The sequence below is a fragment of the Oncorhynchus mykiss genome, chromosome 8 (genome assembly GCF_057628025.1).
Source record: "Oncorhynchus mykiss isolate SJ-2025 chromosome 8, ASM5762802v1, whole genome shotgun sequence".
NCBI lineage: Eukaryota > Metazoa > Chordata > Actinopteri > Salmoniformes > Salmonidae > Oncorhynchus > Oncorhynchus mykiss.
Genome location: NC_143029.1, coordinates 35,853,557 through 35,875,196, shown reverse-complemented (window position 1 = coordinate 35,875,196; position 21,640 = coordinate 35,853,557). Strand labels below are relative to the sequence as shown.

General features: G+C 41.6%; 1 protein-coding gene across 3 annotated transcripts in view; it reads right to left on the bottom strand.

Annotated features, from left to right (window-relative positions):
- Positions 1-242: 242 nt before the first annotated feature.
- The window catches only part of LOC110529853 (E3 ubiquitin-protein ligase pellino homolog 2-like), a 38,367-nt gene continuing 16,969 nt past the window's right edge, over positions 243-21,640 (bottom strand). Inside the window, exons 1-7 of one of the 3 annotated variants that reach the window (XM_021612458.3) lie at positions 20,600-21,199; positions 8,989-9,118; positions 8,712-8,813; positions 7,675-7,872; positions 5,545-5,730; positions 5,133-5,338; positions 243-4,889 (exon numbers count right to left, since the gene is read on the bottom strand). In XM_021612458.3, the coding sequence (XP_021468133.1) occupies positions 4,490-4,889; positions 5,133-5,338; positions 5,545-5,730; positions 7,675-7,872; positions 8,712-8,813; positions 8,989-9,118; positions 20,600-20,676 (1,299 nt within the window). In that variant the 5' untranslated portion in view covers positions 20,677-21,199 and the 3' untranslated portion in view covers positions 243-4,489. Of the gene's footprint in view, positions 4,908-5,132; positions 5,339-5,544; positions 5,731-7,674; positions 7,873-8,711; positions 8,814-8,988; positions 9,119-20,599; positions 21,200-21,640 lie in introns of those variants that run through there. The other 2 variants (XM_021612457.3, XM_090243314.1) reach the window with 2 other exon arrangements.

The window sequence follows — 21,640 nt, the reverse complement described above, 5'->3', positions numbered from 1 at the left end:
ATGTAATGTAAATAAATGTTGAGCCGCTTCACTGAAAGTAAATAGTATGTTTTAATATTACATTTAAAACATATTAAAATAAAGACAGTCTCGCTCCACCCCATGTGAGAAGAGACTAAAACAAAGAATGCTTTTCAAATATGCTAAATAAATCAAATGTAAATTAAAAGTAGGGGAAAACAGCTATTTCCAAACCTTCATCCAATCCCATCCCCTTCCAGCCAGTGAACAGACAAAGAGGCTAGTTCTAAAACAGGTTTATTGATGTGTGTACAGTGATTGTCTGTGCACCCCAGGATTACAGAAAGGTGAGAAACAATCAGCGTTTAGCGTTTTCGTCGCTCCAGAGGAATGTGATTGCTGTGAGGTTATTACAAGTCAGAGGTCAGCTGTGATGTGGGGGTCAACCGGATAAAATAATGGTTTAAGTAGAAGTTCCTCCTAACCACAGATCTATAGTAGGATCAGATTACATTCACCCAATTCTAACCTTAACTATTAGACGGAATGAAACTATTTCTGACTCTGAATCAGTGGTTAGGGGCAACTTCTACCGACTCAATGGGAGAATAAATTACAGGATAAAAACGAAACAGATAAAAGGTCCAAAACAACAAAGAATATTAAAAACTAAATGAGCCAAACAATTTGGCAAACATAATTTCATTTCACCTGCTATATCATAATAAATTTTAGAATTGGCATGTTCAATAGCAGGATATCCCATGGATTGGACCAATGGGGAATTTGGCTGTCGTAATGGGGTAGGTAACAGAAATGTTACTGAAATGTTTTAAAGAACTCTGTACTGTGTTTGAACCTGACTAGTTCCACCCCAAACCGAGGGACTTGGCAACTATACTACTAACTGTATATTGAGGACTGTGTCATCAAACTGATCTCAGACCTGCTCTGAGCTAATCTGGCTGAGGTACTGAGGACTTGGGGAATACTGAATGGTACAGTCCAGCTAGCACATTTTGGTTCCTTGGAAGTTGTGGGAACGAAGTTTCTTGGTTTTACATTGGTTGTGGGAACATACATTTCCTGACTGGTAAAACGGAGAATTTAATTTTTTTTTCTGAGAACAGAAGTGAACATTTGCCTGTTATGGGAACATTTTATCTTTAGGTTGCCTGGGAGGACCCGAGAACATTTTACTCTGGTTCCTTGAAAGTTTTCCTGGGTGGTTTTATTAACGCTTTTATTTTATTAACGCGGTTTTTAAATAAATTCCTTAAAACCTTCACTGAACGTTTCAGTAAGACTTTTAATAACAATGCTAGCTTATTTTTGGATACATTTTTTGAACTTCAGGCACAGCTAGGAAACATGGAAATGGGTGTCCGTAGGCTTAATCATGCAAACTTTTTGTTGTGACACAACACCTATCATTTTCTGTTGTGTATCCGTGGAATTAGCCCACTGCACCACCAGGATGGAGCTAGCATGCCATGTTTTTTTTACGCACACAAAGCTTTTCATTTTAGTCTATTCAAACAGACCCCATTTAAAAGGAAACAGGCACTCATTAAGATCAGGTGTGGCCAATCAGTGGGCGCAGCCAACACCCCTGAACACACTAACAAGATAGAGGATAAGAGTTTTGTTGATGCTGAAAAGAGAATGTAAATGTTTTAGCCTCAAATGCTAAACGTTTTTTTTTTTTTATGGAAAGTTCTTAACATTCTTGGAACAATTTGAGAACATGCCTTTAAATAGTACAATTAGGAAACGTTATGCTGAAGCACCACATCTCCCACAGAAGAACAGAATGTTTCTAGAGCATTACTAAAATTGAAATGACATGTAACCATATTAGAACTATTAGGAAACAGATTATTTTCTTGGCATTAAATTACTTTAACAAAGTTCCTTAAATGTGATGAGAATGTTCCAAACAAAGCAACTATCCTGCACCATTCCCAGGAGGTTGCATGCCAAATAACAATAGGACAACCACGCTCTCAGAAACATATGGCTCACAGAACGTTGTGCTAGCTGGGTGGGGCCTATTAAGAGGTAACAATGTTACAGAATGTTTCAGATTGAAATTGACTTTAGAGCTGACATGACTCAATATTCTCCATGAGAGAAAATCATGTTGGTTCTAAAAAACATTCTTATCCGAATGTTCTGTAACGATGCAACTCCTTAAATGCGGCCATGAAATGAATGACCATCTAAAATATTTTACTACAAGCTTACTGTAGCTCAGTGTCCTGTGCTACCCTCGGGGCAAACTCTGAGTATTCTAAACCTGAGCTAATAGACAATTGGTTTGGTGAAAACACTGGTACTGAGGAAGATAAGGTTGCTCTTCTAACTGAACTGGGGACTTGGAAGACATCCTGAAGTGGTTTTATATTTACCCATCGGTAACATTACCCATTATATGAAATACAGCATGGCACTGTGTAGAGGCCTAACGGCTGTAAACCTGAAGTAGTTAATGCATCTGGGGCATAGAAATGTAAAATAGAGACATTCTCAGTTCTACTCCAAACATTTCTATCTGAACGTTCTGTAATGTTGCACCCTCCAGAATAAGAAATATTGCTCTCTGGCCCCTGAGTAGAAGCTTGAGTAGGTGTGTATATATCTTATATGGAAAATGTTTAAATTGTAGATTTGTGTTGGACTGCTCATTTTGCTGACATTTCTTTTCATTTGAGGCATTTAGGGCTGTATAATTAACAAGCCACACTGTGCACAATTAAGCACAAATGCAAGGTTTGTCAATCCACAGTGCAAGACGCGAGTGTATGTTCAGGTTACACATGTGGGTGTAATGTGTTCATCTTCCTGCAACAATTTGACATTTTCAAGCTACAGTCAAAAGTTTGGACACACCTACTTATTCCAGGCGTTTTCTTTATTTATACTATTTTCTACATAGTAGAATAAATGTGAAGGCATCAAAACTATGAAATAACACATGGAATCATGTAGTAACCAAAAAAAGTGTTAAACAAATCAACATATTTTATATTTGAGATTCTTTAAAGTAGCCACTTTGCCTTGATGACAGCTTTGCACACGCTTGGCATTCTCTCAACCAGCTTCATGAGGTAGTCACCTGGAAAAGCAACCAACAAGTGCTCAGCATGTGGGAACTCCTTCAATACTTTTGGAAAAGCATTCCAGGTGAAGCTGGTTGAGAGAATGCCATGAATGGGCAAAGCTATCAAGGCAAAGGGTGGCTACTTTGAAGAATCTCAAATATAAAATACATTTTTTTGGTTACTACATGACTCCATATGTGTTATTTCATAGTTGATGTCTTCACTATTATTCTACAATGTAGAAAATAGTAAAATATTAATAAAAACCCTTGAATGAGTAGATGTGTCAACTGGTACTGTATATCACAACGTTCAGATAAAAAAATAGTAGTAGCATAATATAGAGCAATTCAATACAAGCACCTGGGCAGGCTAAGCTAGTATAGCCTGAGTATTTGGCTACATTCATTGTCTGGGCAATTGTTTATGGTCGTGTAACTTGTGTGACACAGTGTTGACAATTTTTTCTCATTCTCCTCGTTTCATCGAACACACATAATACGTCATACACTTACAGAAAACGCATACATTGAGAAATCACATTTAACTAAATACTCAAGATAGAAAAATAGTTGTATCTTAACACTCAACATCTAAATGAAATCCCAACCCATCCCACCCCAAACACCCCCCATTTTTATAAAATAGTTATATTTTCTTTGAAAAAAAAATGTCTTATGAGGTTACTTTATGTCACGCTTTCTGACCTTTCTGCTATGTCTCATGACACGGGCCTGTCTGTCTGTTTGGTCACAAACCTGAGGTGTGGTCAAACTGCAGAATGTTCACTAACATCACTTATATTTGCAACTGTAGAATACGTTACTGGTACTGTGGGGTTGAACCGCTTCGCAAAATATTACAATGTTATGTTTTCCAGATAATTCATATTTGTCAAAGGGAATATTCACGCAAACACTGGAGTAGCATCCTTACATTATTGGTTCAAAATTGGGCTGAGATGATTTTGTCAGGAAACCAGCAATCATGAACATCCAGTGACTTCAACACACCTCAGGTTTAGCCCTTGAGCTGCAGACAACATTCAGCCATGTCTGAAGAGAGACAGAATTGGAGACATGGATGACTAGCCAAAAAACTAGGTTATCTAAAAACTATGCTTCGCTATAGTGGTGTTCTTATTGCTTTTGAAGGGAGATTCTGTTATGGCCAAATCTTAACTTGAGAGAAATGTGCCCAATGCAAACTACAGCACAGATCCTAAAATGACATTAACACATTATTACACAAATGTTTGAGGTACACACACTTGTCTAACATCACCATGGATGTAGTGTAAATTGGAGAAATATTCATATTAGTTATACACAATTATCTCAAGTTAGGATTGGGCCTTTGGCTTAGTGACTTTGTTGGTTCCACTGTTGCGTAGTAGTTGTGGAATGCATCCGTGGGGGCCCTGGCTAGTCGATGGGGCCCTGGAAGATGAGGCGTGTCCAGCCCTGTGGGGTGCTGCTGAGAGGGGCAGAGCAGAAGGGACAGGTGGGCCGGAAGGCGTGGGTCCCATGGGGCAGCGGGGTATCCGCCCAGTACTTGGCTGTCCTCTCTGAACACACGTGGCCGCAGGGTACAAACGCGTACGTAGGTGCTCCAGCATCCACGTACACGGCGGGCTCACACCCCAGCCACAGGGGTACGTAGGGCCCCACGCTCCTGCATAGAGGGCACTCCCGGCGGACTGTGGAGATCGCCCCTTCCCCCTCTCCTCCTCTCGCCTCCTGGCGCTCGGGGCGCTGGCCCCAGTCGTGGCGGCCGTGCACGTGTCCGCAGGTGAGGTAAACCCAGGGCTGGCGCTCCTCCAGACTGGGGAGAAAAGGAAAACTACTAGGTTTTAATTTTTTCCTCAAACTCAAAGCACCATTTATTTTGTTGGTAGTAGTTGTATTGTAAAATAGCTTTTAAATAGACTACAAGGGATAAAAACATAGTTGTAATCAAGGCATGTTGAATTTGCCCCGACCACTGTCCAAGTAGATAGGGGCAACTCATGTATACTACCTCCTTGTGGTGTAGCTCCTTGTCGGTCACTGTGTAGTAGCTACCCACCTGTGGCTGCGTGGCAGGCTAGGGAATGCCAGAGTACTGAGGCCTACAGGACACTGTGGCCGGCCAGCGTTGAGCTCCTGTCGCAGTGCCTCCAGGTGGCGGAGGGTGGGAGCGTGGAGCAGGCCCTCCCCAGTACGCCACAGCAGAGTGGCTCCACACAGGTCCACCAGAGAACCATCCCGCAAGGCACTGCTTTCTCCCTCCGCCTACAGGCCAGGAGACACACACACACGCAGGGAGGACATCAGACTAATACACACGAGTACATATGCAAACAAAGAACTAAATCTGAGAAAATGAAACGTCACAAATACATACAGGTGTCTATGCCCTATATAGTGCACTACTTTTGACAAGGGCCCATAGGGAATAGGGTGCCCTGGTTGTGCCTCTTGTAGCCAACGGTACTGACCAGTTTGCCTCGGCTGGGTCCAGAGCGTGTCTCTCGGAGGGCGTAGACATCCCCACAAACAGAAATCTCCCTCCACAGGCCCTGTCTGTTGTCCTCAGGGAAACCCTCAGGGTGCATCACCAGTACCCCGTTGGTGGTCAAGCCATCCATGTGGCCGTCCGGGTTCTTCCACTTAGTGGCTTTCTCCTGGAAGAGGAGGAGGTGATGAAGAAGATGAAATAGAATAAGAAAACCAAGAAAGAACCGAAGCTTGGTTACTCACGTCTAGGATTGGTTGTGTTTAGTAGCCACCCAAAGGGAGAAAATGTAGGTGGGTACTAGAGGTCGACCAATTATGATTTTTCAACTCCGATTCCGATTTATTGGAGGACCAAAATAAGCCGATACTGATTAATCGGCCGTTTTATTTAAAAGAAAATTGTAATGCCAATTACAACAAAACTGAATTAACACTTATTTTAACTTAATATAATACATCAATAAAATCAATTTAGCCTCAAATAAATAATTAAACATGTTCAATTTGGTTTAAATAATGCAAAAACAAAGTGTTGGAAAAGAAAGTAAAAGTGAAATATGTGCCATGTAAAAAAGCTAACGTTTAAGTTCCTTGCTCAGAACATGAGGACATATGAAAGCTGGTGGTTCTTTTTAACATGAGTCTTCAATATTCCCAGGTAAGAAGTTTTAGGTTGTAATTATTATAGGAATTCTAGGACTATTTTTCTCTATACGATTTGTATTTCATATACCTTTGACTATTGGATGTTCTTATAGGCACTTTAGTATTGCCAGTGTAACAGTATAGCTTCCGTCCCTTTCCTCGCTCCTCTGTGGGCTCGAACCAGGAACACATCGACAACAGCCACCCTCAAAGCAGCGTTACCCATGCAGAGCCAGGGGAACAGCTACTCCAAGTCTCAGAGCGAGTGACATTTGAAATGCTATTAGCGCGCACCCCGCTAGCTAGCCATTTCACATCGGTTGCACCAGCCTAATCTCGGGAGTTGATAGGTTTGAAGTCATAAACAGCACAATGCTTGAAGAATTGCGAAGAGCTGCTGGCAAAATGCACGAAAGTGCTGTTTGAATGAATGCTTACGAGCATGCTGGTGCCTACCATCGCTCAGTCAGACTGCTCTATCAAATCATAGACTTAATTATAACATAATAACACACAGAAATACGAGCCTTAGGTCATTAATATGGTCAAATCTGAAAACTATCATTTCGAAAACAAAACGTTTATTCTTTCAGTGAAATACGGAACTGTTCCGTATTTTATCTAACGGATGGCAACCCTAACTCTAAATATTGCTGTTACATTGCACAACCTTCAATGTTATGACATAATTACGTAAAATTCTGGCAAATTAGTTCGCAATAAGCCAGGCGGCCCAAACTGTTGCATATACCCTGACTCTGCATGCAATGAACGCAAAAGTAAGGGGCACAATTTCACCTGGTTAATATTGCCTACTAACCTTTCTTTTGTTTATGGTTAGGTACACGTTGGAGCATCAATTATATGCAACGCAGGACATGTTAGATAAACTAGTAATATCATCAACCATGTGTAGTTAACTAGTGATTATGATTGATTGATTGTTTTTTTATAAGATAAGTTAATGCTAGCTAGCAACTTACCTTGGCTTCTTACTGCATTCGCGTAACAGGCAGGCTCCCCGTGAGGCAGGTGGTTAGAGCGTTGGACTAGTTAACCGTAAGTTTGCAAGATTGAATCCCTGAGCTGACAAGATAAAAATCTGTCGTTCTGCCCCTGAACAAGGCAGCCAACCCACCGTTCCTAGGCCGTCATTGAAAATAAGAATGTGTTCTTAACGGACTTGCCTCGTTAAATAAAGTTGTAAAAAAAAAAAAAGATATCTACATACATATCGGCATTAAATCGGCAAAATCGGCATCCAAAAATACCAATTTCCGATTGATATGAAAATTTGAAATCGGCCCTAATTAAATCGGTCGACCTCTAGTGGGTACTACCTGAACATGTCCTATAAGGACACACTGTAGTCTTCCGTTTGTGCCTAATGAAGTGTGACTCTTCAACAGACATCCATTTAGAGCTCTCCATTTGGTCTCTCTACAGAGCCCGTGCTACACACTCACCCCTAGAAAGATGTTTTTGGAGGAGTCAAAGCCAGCGGCGTAGATGCGTGCAGTGTAGGGGGGGTTGCGTTCACACACCACCCTGCAGGCGAAGCGGGAGATGGTGCTGGGGGCCACTGAGGGGTCCTCGCACTCCTTCCCCTCTCCTGATGTGTCCGTCACGACAAAGTCTATTGGACACTCTGTGGAGCGCCCAATCTGCAGGGGAAACGAGTGAGAGACAAACATTACATGGGATCGGTCTTGTGTTCAGAACATGGTTCGATGGAAAAATAATTTTTAAGGTCCTTTGCTCCCTTTAAAGTCATATTTATGTCAGGCCATGATTTGGTTTTATTGATGGATGTGATGGTGATGATTTGAGCTTTTCTTTAGCTTGTTAATTAGGCCAGGACTTGAGGGATCCTGCTGTGCTTATTACTTGCCACGATTGTATCATCGTTCACACACAAATAGCAGTAACATCTGGCTACATTTCATTTCAGGCTGTGTGCAGTTACTCACGGTAAATTAGCCACCTGTGATAACCCACTTAAGATACATTTCATAGTTCTACAATGCTCTCCGTGTTTTGAATGTATCCGGGGTCCTGTTCTAAGCTGGCCACCAGGCATCTATTTCAGAACTGATTTAATATTCATCCCGTTCCCCAGCTGTTGTGGAAGGTTGCTGGTGTGGTTCTTACTCATACAATACAGTAGGAGTTTGGTGTGGGATTGGCTGATTGAATTGTTATTTCAATGTGTCTCTCACACACACACACACACACGCCAAGCCCATATGTGGTGGAGAGTATTCCCAGCATGTGAGCCAAAATAAAGCATCCGTTAAACAAACTCTGGAGGGTGTATACACACACACAGCAAAAGCATCCAAAAAGGGAAAAAGTGGTAGCAACACCTGGGTGTTCAGTCGCTATCCTCTTTCTGTTCTTCCTGTTTTTGGAAGACAAAGAACTCAGTATTACCTAGATAAGCAGACAGGCATTATTTTTGTGTTTAGCCGAAGAAAAAAAAAAGCATTGCTGTGGTGTTTACCTGAAACATGTCAGTGTCGTTGTCGTGGCAGTACTCCACCACCACTGTCTGGTTGCGGGACAGAGTGAAGGAGATGCTGTGCTGCCCCCTGCTGTGGACTGCCTGCAATCACAACAACACCACCACCACAGGAGAGGAGAGTTTAGGGTAGAACTTTACATCCTCATATTTCTGCGATATCCTCTCACACACACACTCCGTTACTGTAGGCCTACCACGAGGACAGCATTTCCCACTATAGGAAGACTACGGCAGCATCACATTCTCACGCACACACCTTGCTGTCCTGTGGTGTGTTGAGGATGTGAACAGTGCTGGGTTTGACTCCGTTGGCCTTGGTCCTCCGGTACAGAGCGAAGCGGCTCTTCCTCCTCCCCCGGTCTCCACTGGGCAGCGAGCCATTGTACCTAGAGAAAGCAAACACATAACACAGAGATTCTACATTAAATAAATTACATGCTAAATGTTTTGTAACTAAACTACGTAATATGATCATTACTTTGGATCTATGCATTTAAAAAAAATATATAATAATAATAATAATTGAGTGGCAGCCCACAGGTACAACAGGAATATACACTCAGTGGCCAGTTTATTTGCTACACCCATCTAGTACTTGGTCAAACCCCACCCCTTTGCCTCCAGAACAGCCTGAATTCTTCAGGGCATGGAAAGCTTGCTCAATTGGTATCAAGGGACCTAACACGCACGTGCCAGGAAAACATTCCCACACCATTACACCACTGCCACCAGCCTGTACTGTTGACACCAGGCAGGTTAGGGCCATGGACTCATGCTGCTCACGCCAAATCCTGACTCAGCATGACGCAACAGGAACCGGGATTCGTCGGACCGGGCAATGTTTTTCCACTCCTCAATTGTCCAGAGTTGGTGATCGTGTGCCCACTGGAGTCACTTCTTTTTGTTTTTAGCTGATCGGAGTGATCCTCTGCCGCAATAGCCCATCTGTGACAAGGACTGATCAGTTGTACATTCCGAGATGACATTCTGCACACCACTACTGTGCCGTTATTTGCCTGTTTTTGGCTTGCCATTCTCCTTCGACCTCTAACAAACGAAGAGTTTTTGTCCACAGGACTGCCACTGACTTGATGTTTTGTTTATCGCACCATTCTCAGTAAATCCTAGACACTGTCGTGCGCGAAAAGCCCAGGAGGTCGTTTCTGACATACTGGAACCACCGACGATCATACCATGCTCAAAGTCACTTAGGTCACTAATTTTGCACACTCGTTCAATCGAACAGTAACTGAATTCCTTGATGCCGGTCTGCCTGCTTTAAATAACAACATCTGAAAATGAATAAATAAGAAAGAGAATACGCCATGTAGTAGAGGTCGACCGATTAGGATTTTTCAACGCCAAAACCGATTATTGGAGGACCAAAAAAGCCGATACCGGACGATTTAAAAAAAAATTGTAATAATGACAATTACAACAATACTGAATTAACACTTATTTTAACTTAATATAAAACATCAATAAAATCAATTTTAAAAAAAAATCAATCTCAAATAAATAATGAACCATGTTCAATTTGGTTTAAAAAAATGCAAAAACAAAGTGTTGAAGAAGAAAGTAAAAGTGCAATATGTGCCATGTAAAAAAGCTGACGTTTAAGTTCCTTGCTCAGAACATGAGAACATATGAAAGTTGGTGGTTCTTTTAAACATGAGACTTCAATATTCCAAGGTAAGAGGTTTTAGGTTGTAGTTAATATAGTATTTAAAGGACTATTTCTCTCTATACCATTTGTATTTCATATACCTTTGACTATTGGATGTTCTTGTAGGCACTTTAGTATTGCCAGTGTAACAGTATAGCTTCCGTCCCCCTCCTTGCCCCTACCTGGGCTCGAACCAGGAACACATCGACAACAGCCACACTCGAAGCATCGTTACCCATCGCTCCACAAAAGCCGCGACCCTTGCAGCGCAAGGGGAATAACTACTCCAAATCTAAAAGCGAGTGACCTTTGAAACAGTATTAGCACACACCCAGCTAACTAGCTAGCCATTTCACATTGGTTACACCAGCCATTAGGCTGATAGGCTTGAAGTCAGAAACAGCGCTGTGCTTGTGAAGAGCTGCTGGCAAAACGCACAAAAGTGCTGTTTGAATGAATGATTACGGGCCTGCTGCTGCTCAGTTAGACTGCTCTATCAAATCAGACTTAATTATAACATAATAACACACAGAAATACGAGCCTTTGGTCATTAATATGATCGAATCCGCAAACTATCATTTCGAAAACAAAACTTTATTATTTCAGTGAAATACGGAACCGTTCGGTATTTTATCTAACGGGTGGCATCTCTAAGTCTAAATATTCTTGTTACATTTAACAACCTTCAATATATGTCATAATGACGTAAAATTCTGGCAAATTAGTTCGCAATGAGCCAGGCAGCCCAAACTGTTGCATATACCCTGACTCTGCGTGCAATGAACGCAAGAGAAATGACACAATTTCACCTGGTTAATATTGCCTGCTAAACTGGATTAGTAGTCATAACTAGTGATTATGATTGATTGTTTTTTATAAGATAAGTTTAATGCTAGCTAGCAATTTACCTTGGCTTCTACTGCAGTCGCGTAACAGGCAGGCTACTCGTGGAGTGCAATGGTTAGAGCGTTGGACTAGTTAACTGTGCGGTTGCAAGATTGGACCCCCTGAGCTGACAAGGTGAAAATCTGTCGTTCTGCCCCTGAACAAGGCAGTTAACCCACAGTTCCTAGGCAGTCATTGAAAATATCTAATCAAATGTATTTATATAGCCCTTCGTATATCAGCTGATATCTCAAAGTGCTGTACAGAAACCCAGCCTAAAACCCCAAACAGCAAGCAATGCAGGTGTAACAGCACAGTGGCTAGGAAAAACTACATAGAAAGGCCAAAACCTAGGAAGAAACCTAGAGAGGAACCAGGCTATGTGGGGTGACCAGTCCTCTTCTGGCTGTGCTGGGTGGAGATTGAAACAGAACATGGCCAAGCTGTTCAAATGTTCATAAATGACCAGCATGGTCAAATAATAATAATCACAGGCAGAACAGTTGAAACTGGAGCAGCAGCACGGCCAGGTGTTCTTAACTGACTTGCCTAGTTAAAAAGGTATAAAAAAATATTTATTTATTTAAAAATCGGAAATCGGCACCCCAAAATACCGATTTCCGATTGTTATGAAAACGGCCATAATTAATCGACCATTCCGATTAATCGGTCGACCTCTACCATGTAGCCTATTCACCTCATTTGATCTTTGGAGATATCGCAAATCCCTGCTGATCATTTGGCTCTTCAAAATTGACGGTCTCCCGTCGGTGTTGGTTTCTGTGGGCCTACTATGCTAGAATGAAACATCCCTTTTATAAATGCTGGCCTATCACCTCCACCACTCATTCCTCACAGACAACTAATGTACAACTACCCGCGCATAGATACGGATAAGTACCACTTGAGTCCGATTCACTGACAGGCCACTTGAAACCTTAGAATAGCGCGCTTACTGGGCGAACCCTCTTTACACTGAAACACCAATTAACTGTATTCAGCAAATGCCTGAATAACAATGGTTGAATTAATATGGTGCTCTGAATACTTGTAGGTTCAACTCCTTCTTAACCTCTCCTCTGGGCACTTCTCTCTCTCTGTGTGTGTGTGATATATATATCTTTGTTAGTGTGTGTCAGCACCGAAAGAGACAGCGAGAGACACGGAAGAGAAAAAGAGAAAGCATGAGTAAGCGTTAGCCTAAGTGGAACTGTGCGGTCATCTCAGCTAATTGTTCAAACCTAAACTCTTTCTTGTCTTGTCTCTAGCTTGCTGGGCAACTGAGAAGAACTGCACTGCCACGCTAAGAGTTCATGGTGAGGCCTGCTTTCAGCTAATCAGCTGGGCATGGTACCTATTAAACACTATTCAGATGATGCCCAGTGGACACAGAGCCCTTTGAGGGGACATCAACCCTGCTTTCAAATCAAATTATTCCTCTCCTCTCCTCTCTCTCTAGCCCTTCCTCTTTTCTCCCAGCCCTCGCTCTCCTCTTAACAAAGCTATGCCTCTCTATGCCAAGCTGCAGCTGCTCTTCCTGGACGATCAGCATCATTCCACAGTTCTAAACGAGACCTAAGCCAAGATCTTTCCCTTTCACAATGTTAGTCCAGACCAGACAAGCCAAGATATTTCCCTTTCCACAGTGGTGGAACAGAGTGCAGTAGTGAGGCCCGGTCATGAGATCTAAGGAGAGGAGATCTGAAGGGAACCCACTGCTACCTGTACAATGACACTGTGTCACATCAGGACAGAGCTGAACAGGCAGGAGGGAGGGAGGGAGGGGGGGGGGGGGGGGTAAGGAGAAAGAGGGCATAGAGGAGAGGTAGACCAGAAAGAAAGAGACAGGGCAGGGAGAGAGGGGGTAAACATGAGGGCGAGAGCAGGAGTAGAGCAGGGCAGAGGTCAGGAAGAGAGGGATACAGAAAGTGATGAAAGGGCCGAGATGCGGGAAGCAGATGGACCAGAACTGGCCAGGCAAAACACAGTAGGGTTTGGCGATATTACAATAGTATTGTCGATCAACAATGACGGACAGCTATGGTCGATGGTGACGACATCGTAATGTGACAGGCGATGGTTTACCTATTTGAACTTGACTGTCGCTGCGCAGAAAAGAATGGAGTTGGCCAGTGGACGGCAGGGCAGCACACGTGTGACATTCAGAGTAATCTGCCTATTCCTTTCCATTTGCTATAGCCTGTGTTATATAGGCCTACAGAACGCATTCCTTAACTATACTGATCAAAAATATAAATGCAACAATTTCAAAGATTTTACTGAGTTACAGTACATAGAAGGAAATCAGTCAATTTAAATAAATTCATTAGGCCCTAATCTGTGGATTACACATGACTGGGCAGGGGAGCAGTCATGGGTGGGCCTGGGAGGGCATACGCTCAGTCACTGGGGAGAGCCAGGCCCAGCCACTGGGGCGAGCCAGGCCCAGCCACTCAGAATGAATTTTTCCCAACAAAAGGGCAGTCCTGCAGTCAACATTACTTATTGTCCCCAGCACAAGGTGCACCTGTGTTTATCAATCAGGTTTAATCAGCTTGTTGATATGCCACATCTGTCAGGATTATCTTGGTGAAGGAGAAATTCTCACTAACAGGGATGTAAACAAATTTGAGAGAAATAAGCATTTTTTTTGTGAGTATAGAACATTTCTGGTATCTTTAATTTCAGCTCATGAAACATGGGACCAACAGTTGATATGTGTTTATATTTTTGTTGAGTATTTGTTTGTCTAGTGGTTTCAAAAAACGCAGTCCATATTCCCTCGTCTCTCCATTCGATATGGAATATGACTTTGGGCTTTCATCGTTTTACATGTGCATGGTTTCTCTCCTGATCAAACAATATATTAATCTAACGGAGTTCCAACTCCGGAGTTCCAACTCCAACTCAAGTTGTTTGAATAGCCTACAAATTTAAGGTAGCCAGGGGACTAATAATGAGAGAGAACAAACATTATCAATAGCCTATAGAAAAATTGAATGACAAGTTCAAGCTTATTATGAAAGAAGTGACCCACGCGGGGTGGAAAAATCCCTCCATGCGAGGTCAAAAACCAAACGGACAATAACCTGTCCTCCTACTAGGCCTATCACAAAAGCTTTAAGGCAAGTTAAAAGTTACAAACAGTAGCTTATTTCCCAAATATTCTAATAGCCTAAGAAGGTGGTGTCCTAAAGTCTCCTCTTGCAAAAAGAACAACTACAAATGTTGGAGTCTATAAGCCTAGGCATAGGCTATTCTCAATCACAGCTTTATGAGAGATAGAACGAGGATGAGGCAACGTAATTATTATCCAGTTCTGAAGACTGTAGACTTGCTTATCCAGCCCATGAGTTATAACCTTAAGGCAAGTTAAAGTTACAAACAGTAGCTTATTTCCCAAATATTCTAATAACTTAACCTTTTAGGGATAGGGGGCAGCATTTTCACTTTGGATGAATTGTGTGCCCATAGTGAACTGCCTCCTACTCTGTCCTAGATGCTAATATATGCATATTATTATTACTATTGGATAGAAAACACTGAAGTTTCTAAAACTGTTTGAATTATGTCTGTGAGTATAACAGAACTCATAGGGCAGGCAAACCTCCAAACAGGAAGTGGAAATTCTGGGGCTGGTTGATTTTCAACTCATCGCCTATTCACATCCAAATAAGATATGGATCTCTTCACACTTCCTACGCCTTCCAATAGATGTCAACAGTCAGTAGAACGTGGAATGAAGCCTCTAGTGTGATGTGGGACCGGATGGCAGCTATTTGAGTCACTGGTCTGGCAGAATGCCAGTTCCTGGTTACGCACAGTACTTATTATATCGCCTTGCATTCCATTACTCTGTAGACAAAAACTTATGCTCCGGTTGGAACGTTATTGGATATATATGATAATAACATCCTGAAGATTGATTCTCTACTTAGTTTGACCAGTTTATTCGACCTAGAATATAACTTTTTGAAGTGTTCGCCCGAGTTCGCCTGGACCTGCGCTAGCTTTTGGACATGTGAACTAAACGTGCTAGCAAAAGTAGCTAATTGGACACTAGTAATGGACATTATTGAACAAAACAACGATTTATTGCGGAACTAGGATTCCTTACACTGCATTCTGATGAAAGATCATCAAAGGTAAGGGAATATTTATTATGTAATTTCGTATTTCTGTTGTCTCCAACATGGTGGAGAAATATATTTATGTCTGAGCGCCGTCTCAGATTATTGCATGGTATCCTTTTTTCATAACGTTTAAAAAAAAATCTGACACAGCGGTTACATTAAGAACCTTTAATTATATGTAAAACATATAATATAAAACATCAAAGTTTATGATGAGTATTTCTGTTATCTGACATTGCTGAACATGGCACCTAAACCGAGATTTGTGGATATAAATATGCATATTATCGAACAAACATAAATGTATTGTGTAACATGATGTCATATGAGTGTCATCTGATGAAGATTATCAAAAGGTTAGTGATTCATTTTCTCTCCAACTCTGCTTTTGTGACTATCTTTGGCTGGGAAAAATGGCTGGGTGTTTTTTTGGATTTGGTGGTGATCTAACATAAATATATGTTATGTTTTCGCTGTAAAACATTTTAAAAATCGGACACGATGGGTAGATTAACAAGATGTTTATCTTTAATTTGCTGTATTGGACTTGTTAATGTGTGAAAGTAAAAAATATATATTTTTGAAATTCCCGCGCTGCCTTTTCAGTGGAATGTTGGGGGGGGGGGGGGGGTCCGTTAGCGGAACCTGTGTTCTAGACAGGCTAAGAAGGAGTTGTCCTAAAGTCTCCTCTTGCAAAAAGAACAACTACAAATGTTGGAGTCTATAAGCATAGTGATAGGCTATTCTCAGTCCCAGCTTTATGAGAGATAGAACGAGGATGAGGCAACGTAATTATTATCCAGTTCTGAAGACTGTAGACTTGCTTATCCAGCCCATGAGTTAGAACCTAATTCACTACGGTATGACCGCTCGTTCCTTATTAGTTGACAGTCACTTTGCTGCATCATGTGTGCGAGACACACCTGTTCCATGCTGAATCTCCACCAGAAAGGTATATTATAAAATGTTTGCTTGCACTTAGCCTCTGCCCAGGCTTTCAGCAACATTATGTGGGCACGAGAGAGAAGGGCAGGGGTGAGCTGCAGAGCCGGGCCCTGGCTAGCACACAGAACCAGAGAGCCCACTCAGCCTAGTCTAACTAAGATAATGAATGACAGATAGCAGACAGGGACTCACCGCAGAACAATCACATCACATGCCCTGCACTGAGATACCGACCGACCGAGCCTGCCGAACATTTGATGGTTAAGGTGAATCTGGCAAATCATGCCATCGCAGCATAAAAGGGAAAGGGGGATACCTAGTCAGTTGTACAACTGAATGCATTCAACTGAAAATGGGTCTTCCGCATTTAACCCAACCCTTCTAAATCAGAGAGGTACATGGGGCTGCCTTAATCGACATCCACGTCATTGGCGCCGGGGGAACAGTGGGTTAACTGCCTTGCTCAGGGGCAGAACGAAAAGATTTTTACCTTGTCAGCTCTGGGATTCGATCCAGCAACCTTTCGGTTACCAGCCCAACACTAACATAGGTTAGTTATAGTCAAAATATACACGTCTGATAGCGACGAGGAGAGGGTTCTCTCAAGATTTCCTCAATGTTATACTGCAGCTAGAGAACTGGGAAGAACATTCAGCATTTCCTTGAACATCATTGGGTCTGTGTGTGAACAAGATTTCATGTAATGACTAAATCATTACAGTATAATTACAAAGGAAAGAGGGAGATACTAAAAGCATTTCTGCAGAGGACTGCGTGCTTTGTAGTGTCACGCATGGCTGTTTTGTCTCTGCCACTGTATGTCCTTTAGCTACAGGGGGGAGAATGCGGCTAATCAGTATTCAAGTGCAGCCTGACTCTATGCCCATGATGGTCAGCAGTATACGGACAGCATAGCCACGAGGGCTAGGTGGAGATTTGACCATACTGCTAACTAGAGGTTGACCGATTAATCGTAATGGCCTATTAATTAGGGCCGATTTCAAGTTTTCATAACAAATCGGTATTTTTGGACACAGATTTGGCCAATTTTTAAAATATTTTTAACACCTTTATTTAACGAGGCAAGTCAGTTAAGAACACGTTCTTATTTTCAATGACAGACTAGGAACGGTGGGATAACTGCCTTGTTCAGGGGCAGAACGACAGATTTTTACCTTGTCAGCTCGGGGATTCAATCTTGCAACCTTACGGTTAACTAGTCCAACGCTCTAACCACTTGCCTTACATTGCACTCCACGAGGAGCCTGCCTGTTACGCGAATGCAGTAAGAAGCAAAGGTAAGTTGCTAGTTAGCATCAAAACTTATCTTATAAAAAACAATCATAATCACTAGTTAACTACACATGGTTGATGATATTACTAGTTTATCTAGCGTGTCCTGCGTTCGATATAATCGATGCGGTGCGCATTCGCAAAAAAGGACTGTCGTTGCGCCAACATGTACCTAACCATAAACATCCATGTCTTTCTTAAAATCAATACACAAGTATATATTTTTAAACCTGCATATTCAGTTAATATTGCCTGCTAACATGAAATTATTTTAACTAGGGTAATTGTGTCACTTCTCTTGCAACAGAGTCAGGGTATATGCAGCAGTTTGGGCCGCCTGGCTTGTTGCGAACAATGTGAAGACTATTTCTTCCTAACAAAGACAGCCAACTTCGCCAAACGGGGGATGATTTAACAAAAGTGCATTTGCGAAAAAAGCACAATCGTTGCACGACTGAAATTGTGTCACTTCTCCTGCGTTCATTGCACACAGAGTCATGGTATATGTAACAGTTTGGGCCGCCTGGCTCGTTGCGAACTAATTTGCCAGAATTTTACGTAATTATGACATAACATTGAAGGTTGTGCAATGTAACAGGAATATTTAGACTTAGGGTTGCCACCCGTTAGATAAAATACGGAACGGTTCCGTATTTCACTGAAAGAATAAACGTTTTGTTTTCGAAATGATAGTTTCCGGATTCGACCATATTAATGACCAAAGGCTCGTATTTCTGTGTGTTATTATGTTATAATTAAGTCTATGATTTGATATTTGATAGAGCAGTCTGACTGAGCGATAGTAGGCAGCAGCAGGCTCGTACGCATTCATTCAAACAGCACTTTTGTGCGTTTTGCCAGCAGCTCTTCGCAATGCTTCAAGCATTGAGCTGTTTATGACTTCAAGCCTATCAACTCCTGAGATTAGGCTGGGGTAACTGATGTGAAATGGCTAGCTAATTAGCGGGGTGCGCGATAATAGCGTTTCAATCGGTGACGTCACTCACTCAGAGACTTGGAGTAGTTGTTCCCCTTGCTCTGCAAGGACCGCGGCTTTTGTGGAGCGATGGGTAACGATGCTTCGAGGGTGGCTGTTGTCGATGTGTTCCTGGTTCGAGCCCAGGTAGGGGCGAGGAGAGGGACAGAAGCTATACTGTTACACTGGCAATACTAAAGTACCTAGAAGAACATCCAATAGTCAAAGGTATATGAAATACAAATCGTATAGAGATAAATAGTCCTATAATTCCTAGAATAATTACAACCTAAAACTTCTTACCTGGGAATATTGAAGACTCATGTCTTTCATATGTTCTCATGTTCTGAGCAAGGAACTTAAACATTAGCTTTTATACATGGCACATATTGCACTTTTACTTTCTTCTCCAACACTTTGTTTTTGCATTATTTAAACCAAATTGAATATGTTTCATTATTTATTTATTGATGCATTATATTAAGTTAAAATAAGTGTTCATTCAGTATTGTTGTAATTGGCATTATTAACGTATTTCTTTTATATTATATAAATAAAAAAAAATAGACATTAATTGGTATCGGCTTTTTCTGGTCCTCCAAAAATTGGTATCGGTATTTAAAAAATCATAATCGGTCGATCTCTACTGCGAACACATTACTATTACTACACTTGAGGCGTCGGTCAGAATTCCACTCTTCTTGCATATTTTTTTGCATGTTATTGAGACAGTTCTGAAACAAGAGGGGGAGACAGTCAAGTGTGAAAATGGAGGATGCAGGGATTGAACCCCGGTATCTGGTAGGGAGAAGCATAGTGTGTTCAGAGCCGGGAGTGTTAACACAAGACTGTGGATAAACCATTAGCCCCTACCCTTATGTACTGTTACTTGTGTATTGGAGGTACATGCAACATGCCAAAACAATCCAGACAAGAGGTAGGCTAGCTATAATAACTATATTGCTCATATCTATCCAATATTTTCATATCTGTGCCCAGGTCAGGGCTAGGGGTTGATTTGGGATTGCGCCATAGTCTAGTTCAGGAGGGGTGGAGAGAGGAAGAGTGGTGTCATGGAGTCACTGCATCACAGGCCTGTATGCAGGATGCTCTTGAAGCACAACGGAAGTTTGAGAATCAGAGAGTGCATGGGAACGTAGTTAAGCCAAAGATCCTCAGGACTATAGACTGGGCAGAGGTGGAAATGCTGAATGTCTGTCTCTCTTATGCACATCCTGTCTGGTATGTGTGGGGAAAATATGTTAGCCAACATGCAGGCACCATTTGTGAATGCTCCAATAGGCCTGCGTGTGGTTGTTGATTAATTCCCTAAGTGAACCACAAACGTAGGCTATATATACACACACATCAATTGTGGTGGGATATGCTAGGCTGTGTTTTACCGGTTGGTTTGGTTTCATCCAGTGTCCCACTTTCTGCAATCATCACAGCTCCAGAATAGTATGACATCATAGGTATTTTCAGCCTGAGCAATCGAGTGCTGATTTTACACCGACTCAGATCTTTATTGAAGAAAAAAGCCTACATCCTCCTTACTCATTTCAGTGTGGGCTTATGATGATGTGGCAGACTATTTATTATAACAATTATAATCGTGCGCTGTTACAAAGTAACAATGTATCAAATCAGTCCCCAGTGTTACAAAGTTACTGCAACGTTACTATACTTGGCGCTCGTTCTATAGCAACTTCACAATAATTTCCCCACAATTGTGTGGGGCAAATTTGTTGCGAAATATAAATAAGCTTACATTTTCTGTATAGCAATAAAGGATAACGTTTGTCTGTGTAGAACAAAACCAACCGAACTCAAATCGACTCACACCGTCATCCTTTCAATTGTTTTCGTAGTACACGAATATAATAGTAGTAACCGAATCGCGCTACCACGACTATTTGCTCAGTTTCGATCAACTACTATTTATCCGTCTAGCCTACTGTTACTCACCCCAATATGACCAGCTCGCCGTATTTCACCGGGTCTTTAACGGGCACATCATCTTCGTCCTGGTTCGGCGAATTCATCAGACTGGCGCGAGCTTGGTCTTGTAAAACGTTCGAGAGCGATATAAAATCACAAATACACCCTTCAAACTACGTGGAAGTTTCTTGATTTGAATTCTATCCGAGTTTGATTAGAGGCAAGAGTTTCTTGAGAATTCTTGTTCTTCGTTTGATTGTTTTGATTCCGTGAGCGAGCATATTTTGAAAATAATGTAGAAAAAGCTACTAATTTAAGGCCCGCGCGACACAAAACTGTTCTGTAGCAGAGTGTACAAAAACAGCTCGCGGGCAGAGGGAGTCGACTGCCCCATCTTTTGTAGGGGAGGACAATACAATAAAAAATAAAAAAAACGAATAATACATTCCCTATAAGATCACAATCTATTTTTTTCGGACGTATTGTTCTGAATCCGACATACTGTGTGGGAGTAATACTGAAATATAATTTTGTTCTTTCTTAAAATTCAATTCCGTGACCAACAATCTCCCTTTGAAAACCATGCAGATTGTCGAGGTCTTGATTAACAGCTTGCTAGTAGTGACTATTATGTAAAATAAAATAAAGCGGTTTCAAATTCTGAAGGAAGTGCAATCCCTTTGTAGTCCAGGCTCAGCATATTATATTTCACATTTTTGATTTACATTTTTTGTAATTTTATAAAGAGCTTGAATAATTGTGCAATGTCTCTCTGGTGGCAGTCATTATAACGTGTCTACTTCTCTTGTTGACTGTTTAGATTTCATTTGGAAGTGGGTCAGACAGCCATTCTTTTATTTATTTTTTTAAACCAATCCCAGCATATCGGTACACTCAGTCTCATTCCCATTGACATAGGTTGGGAGACAGGGATATTGGACATGTAATGGATTTCGGATTCTATTTTTAAAAATTAAGTTAACCATTTTGTGGGTCAGTTCACCTGTGTGAAAACCTGTCAAAATAAAAGGCCCCCTTTGAAACTGATACAAAGAGATACAAATAGTG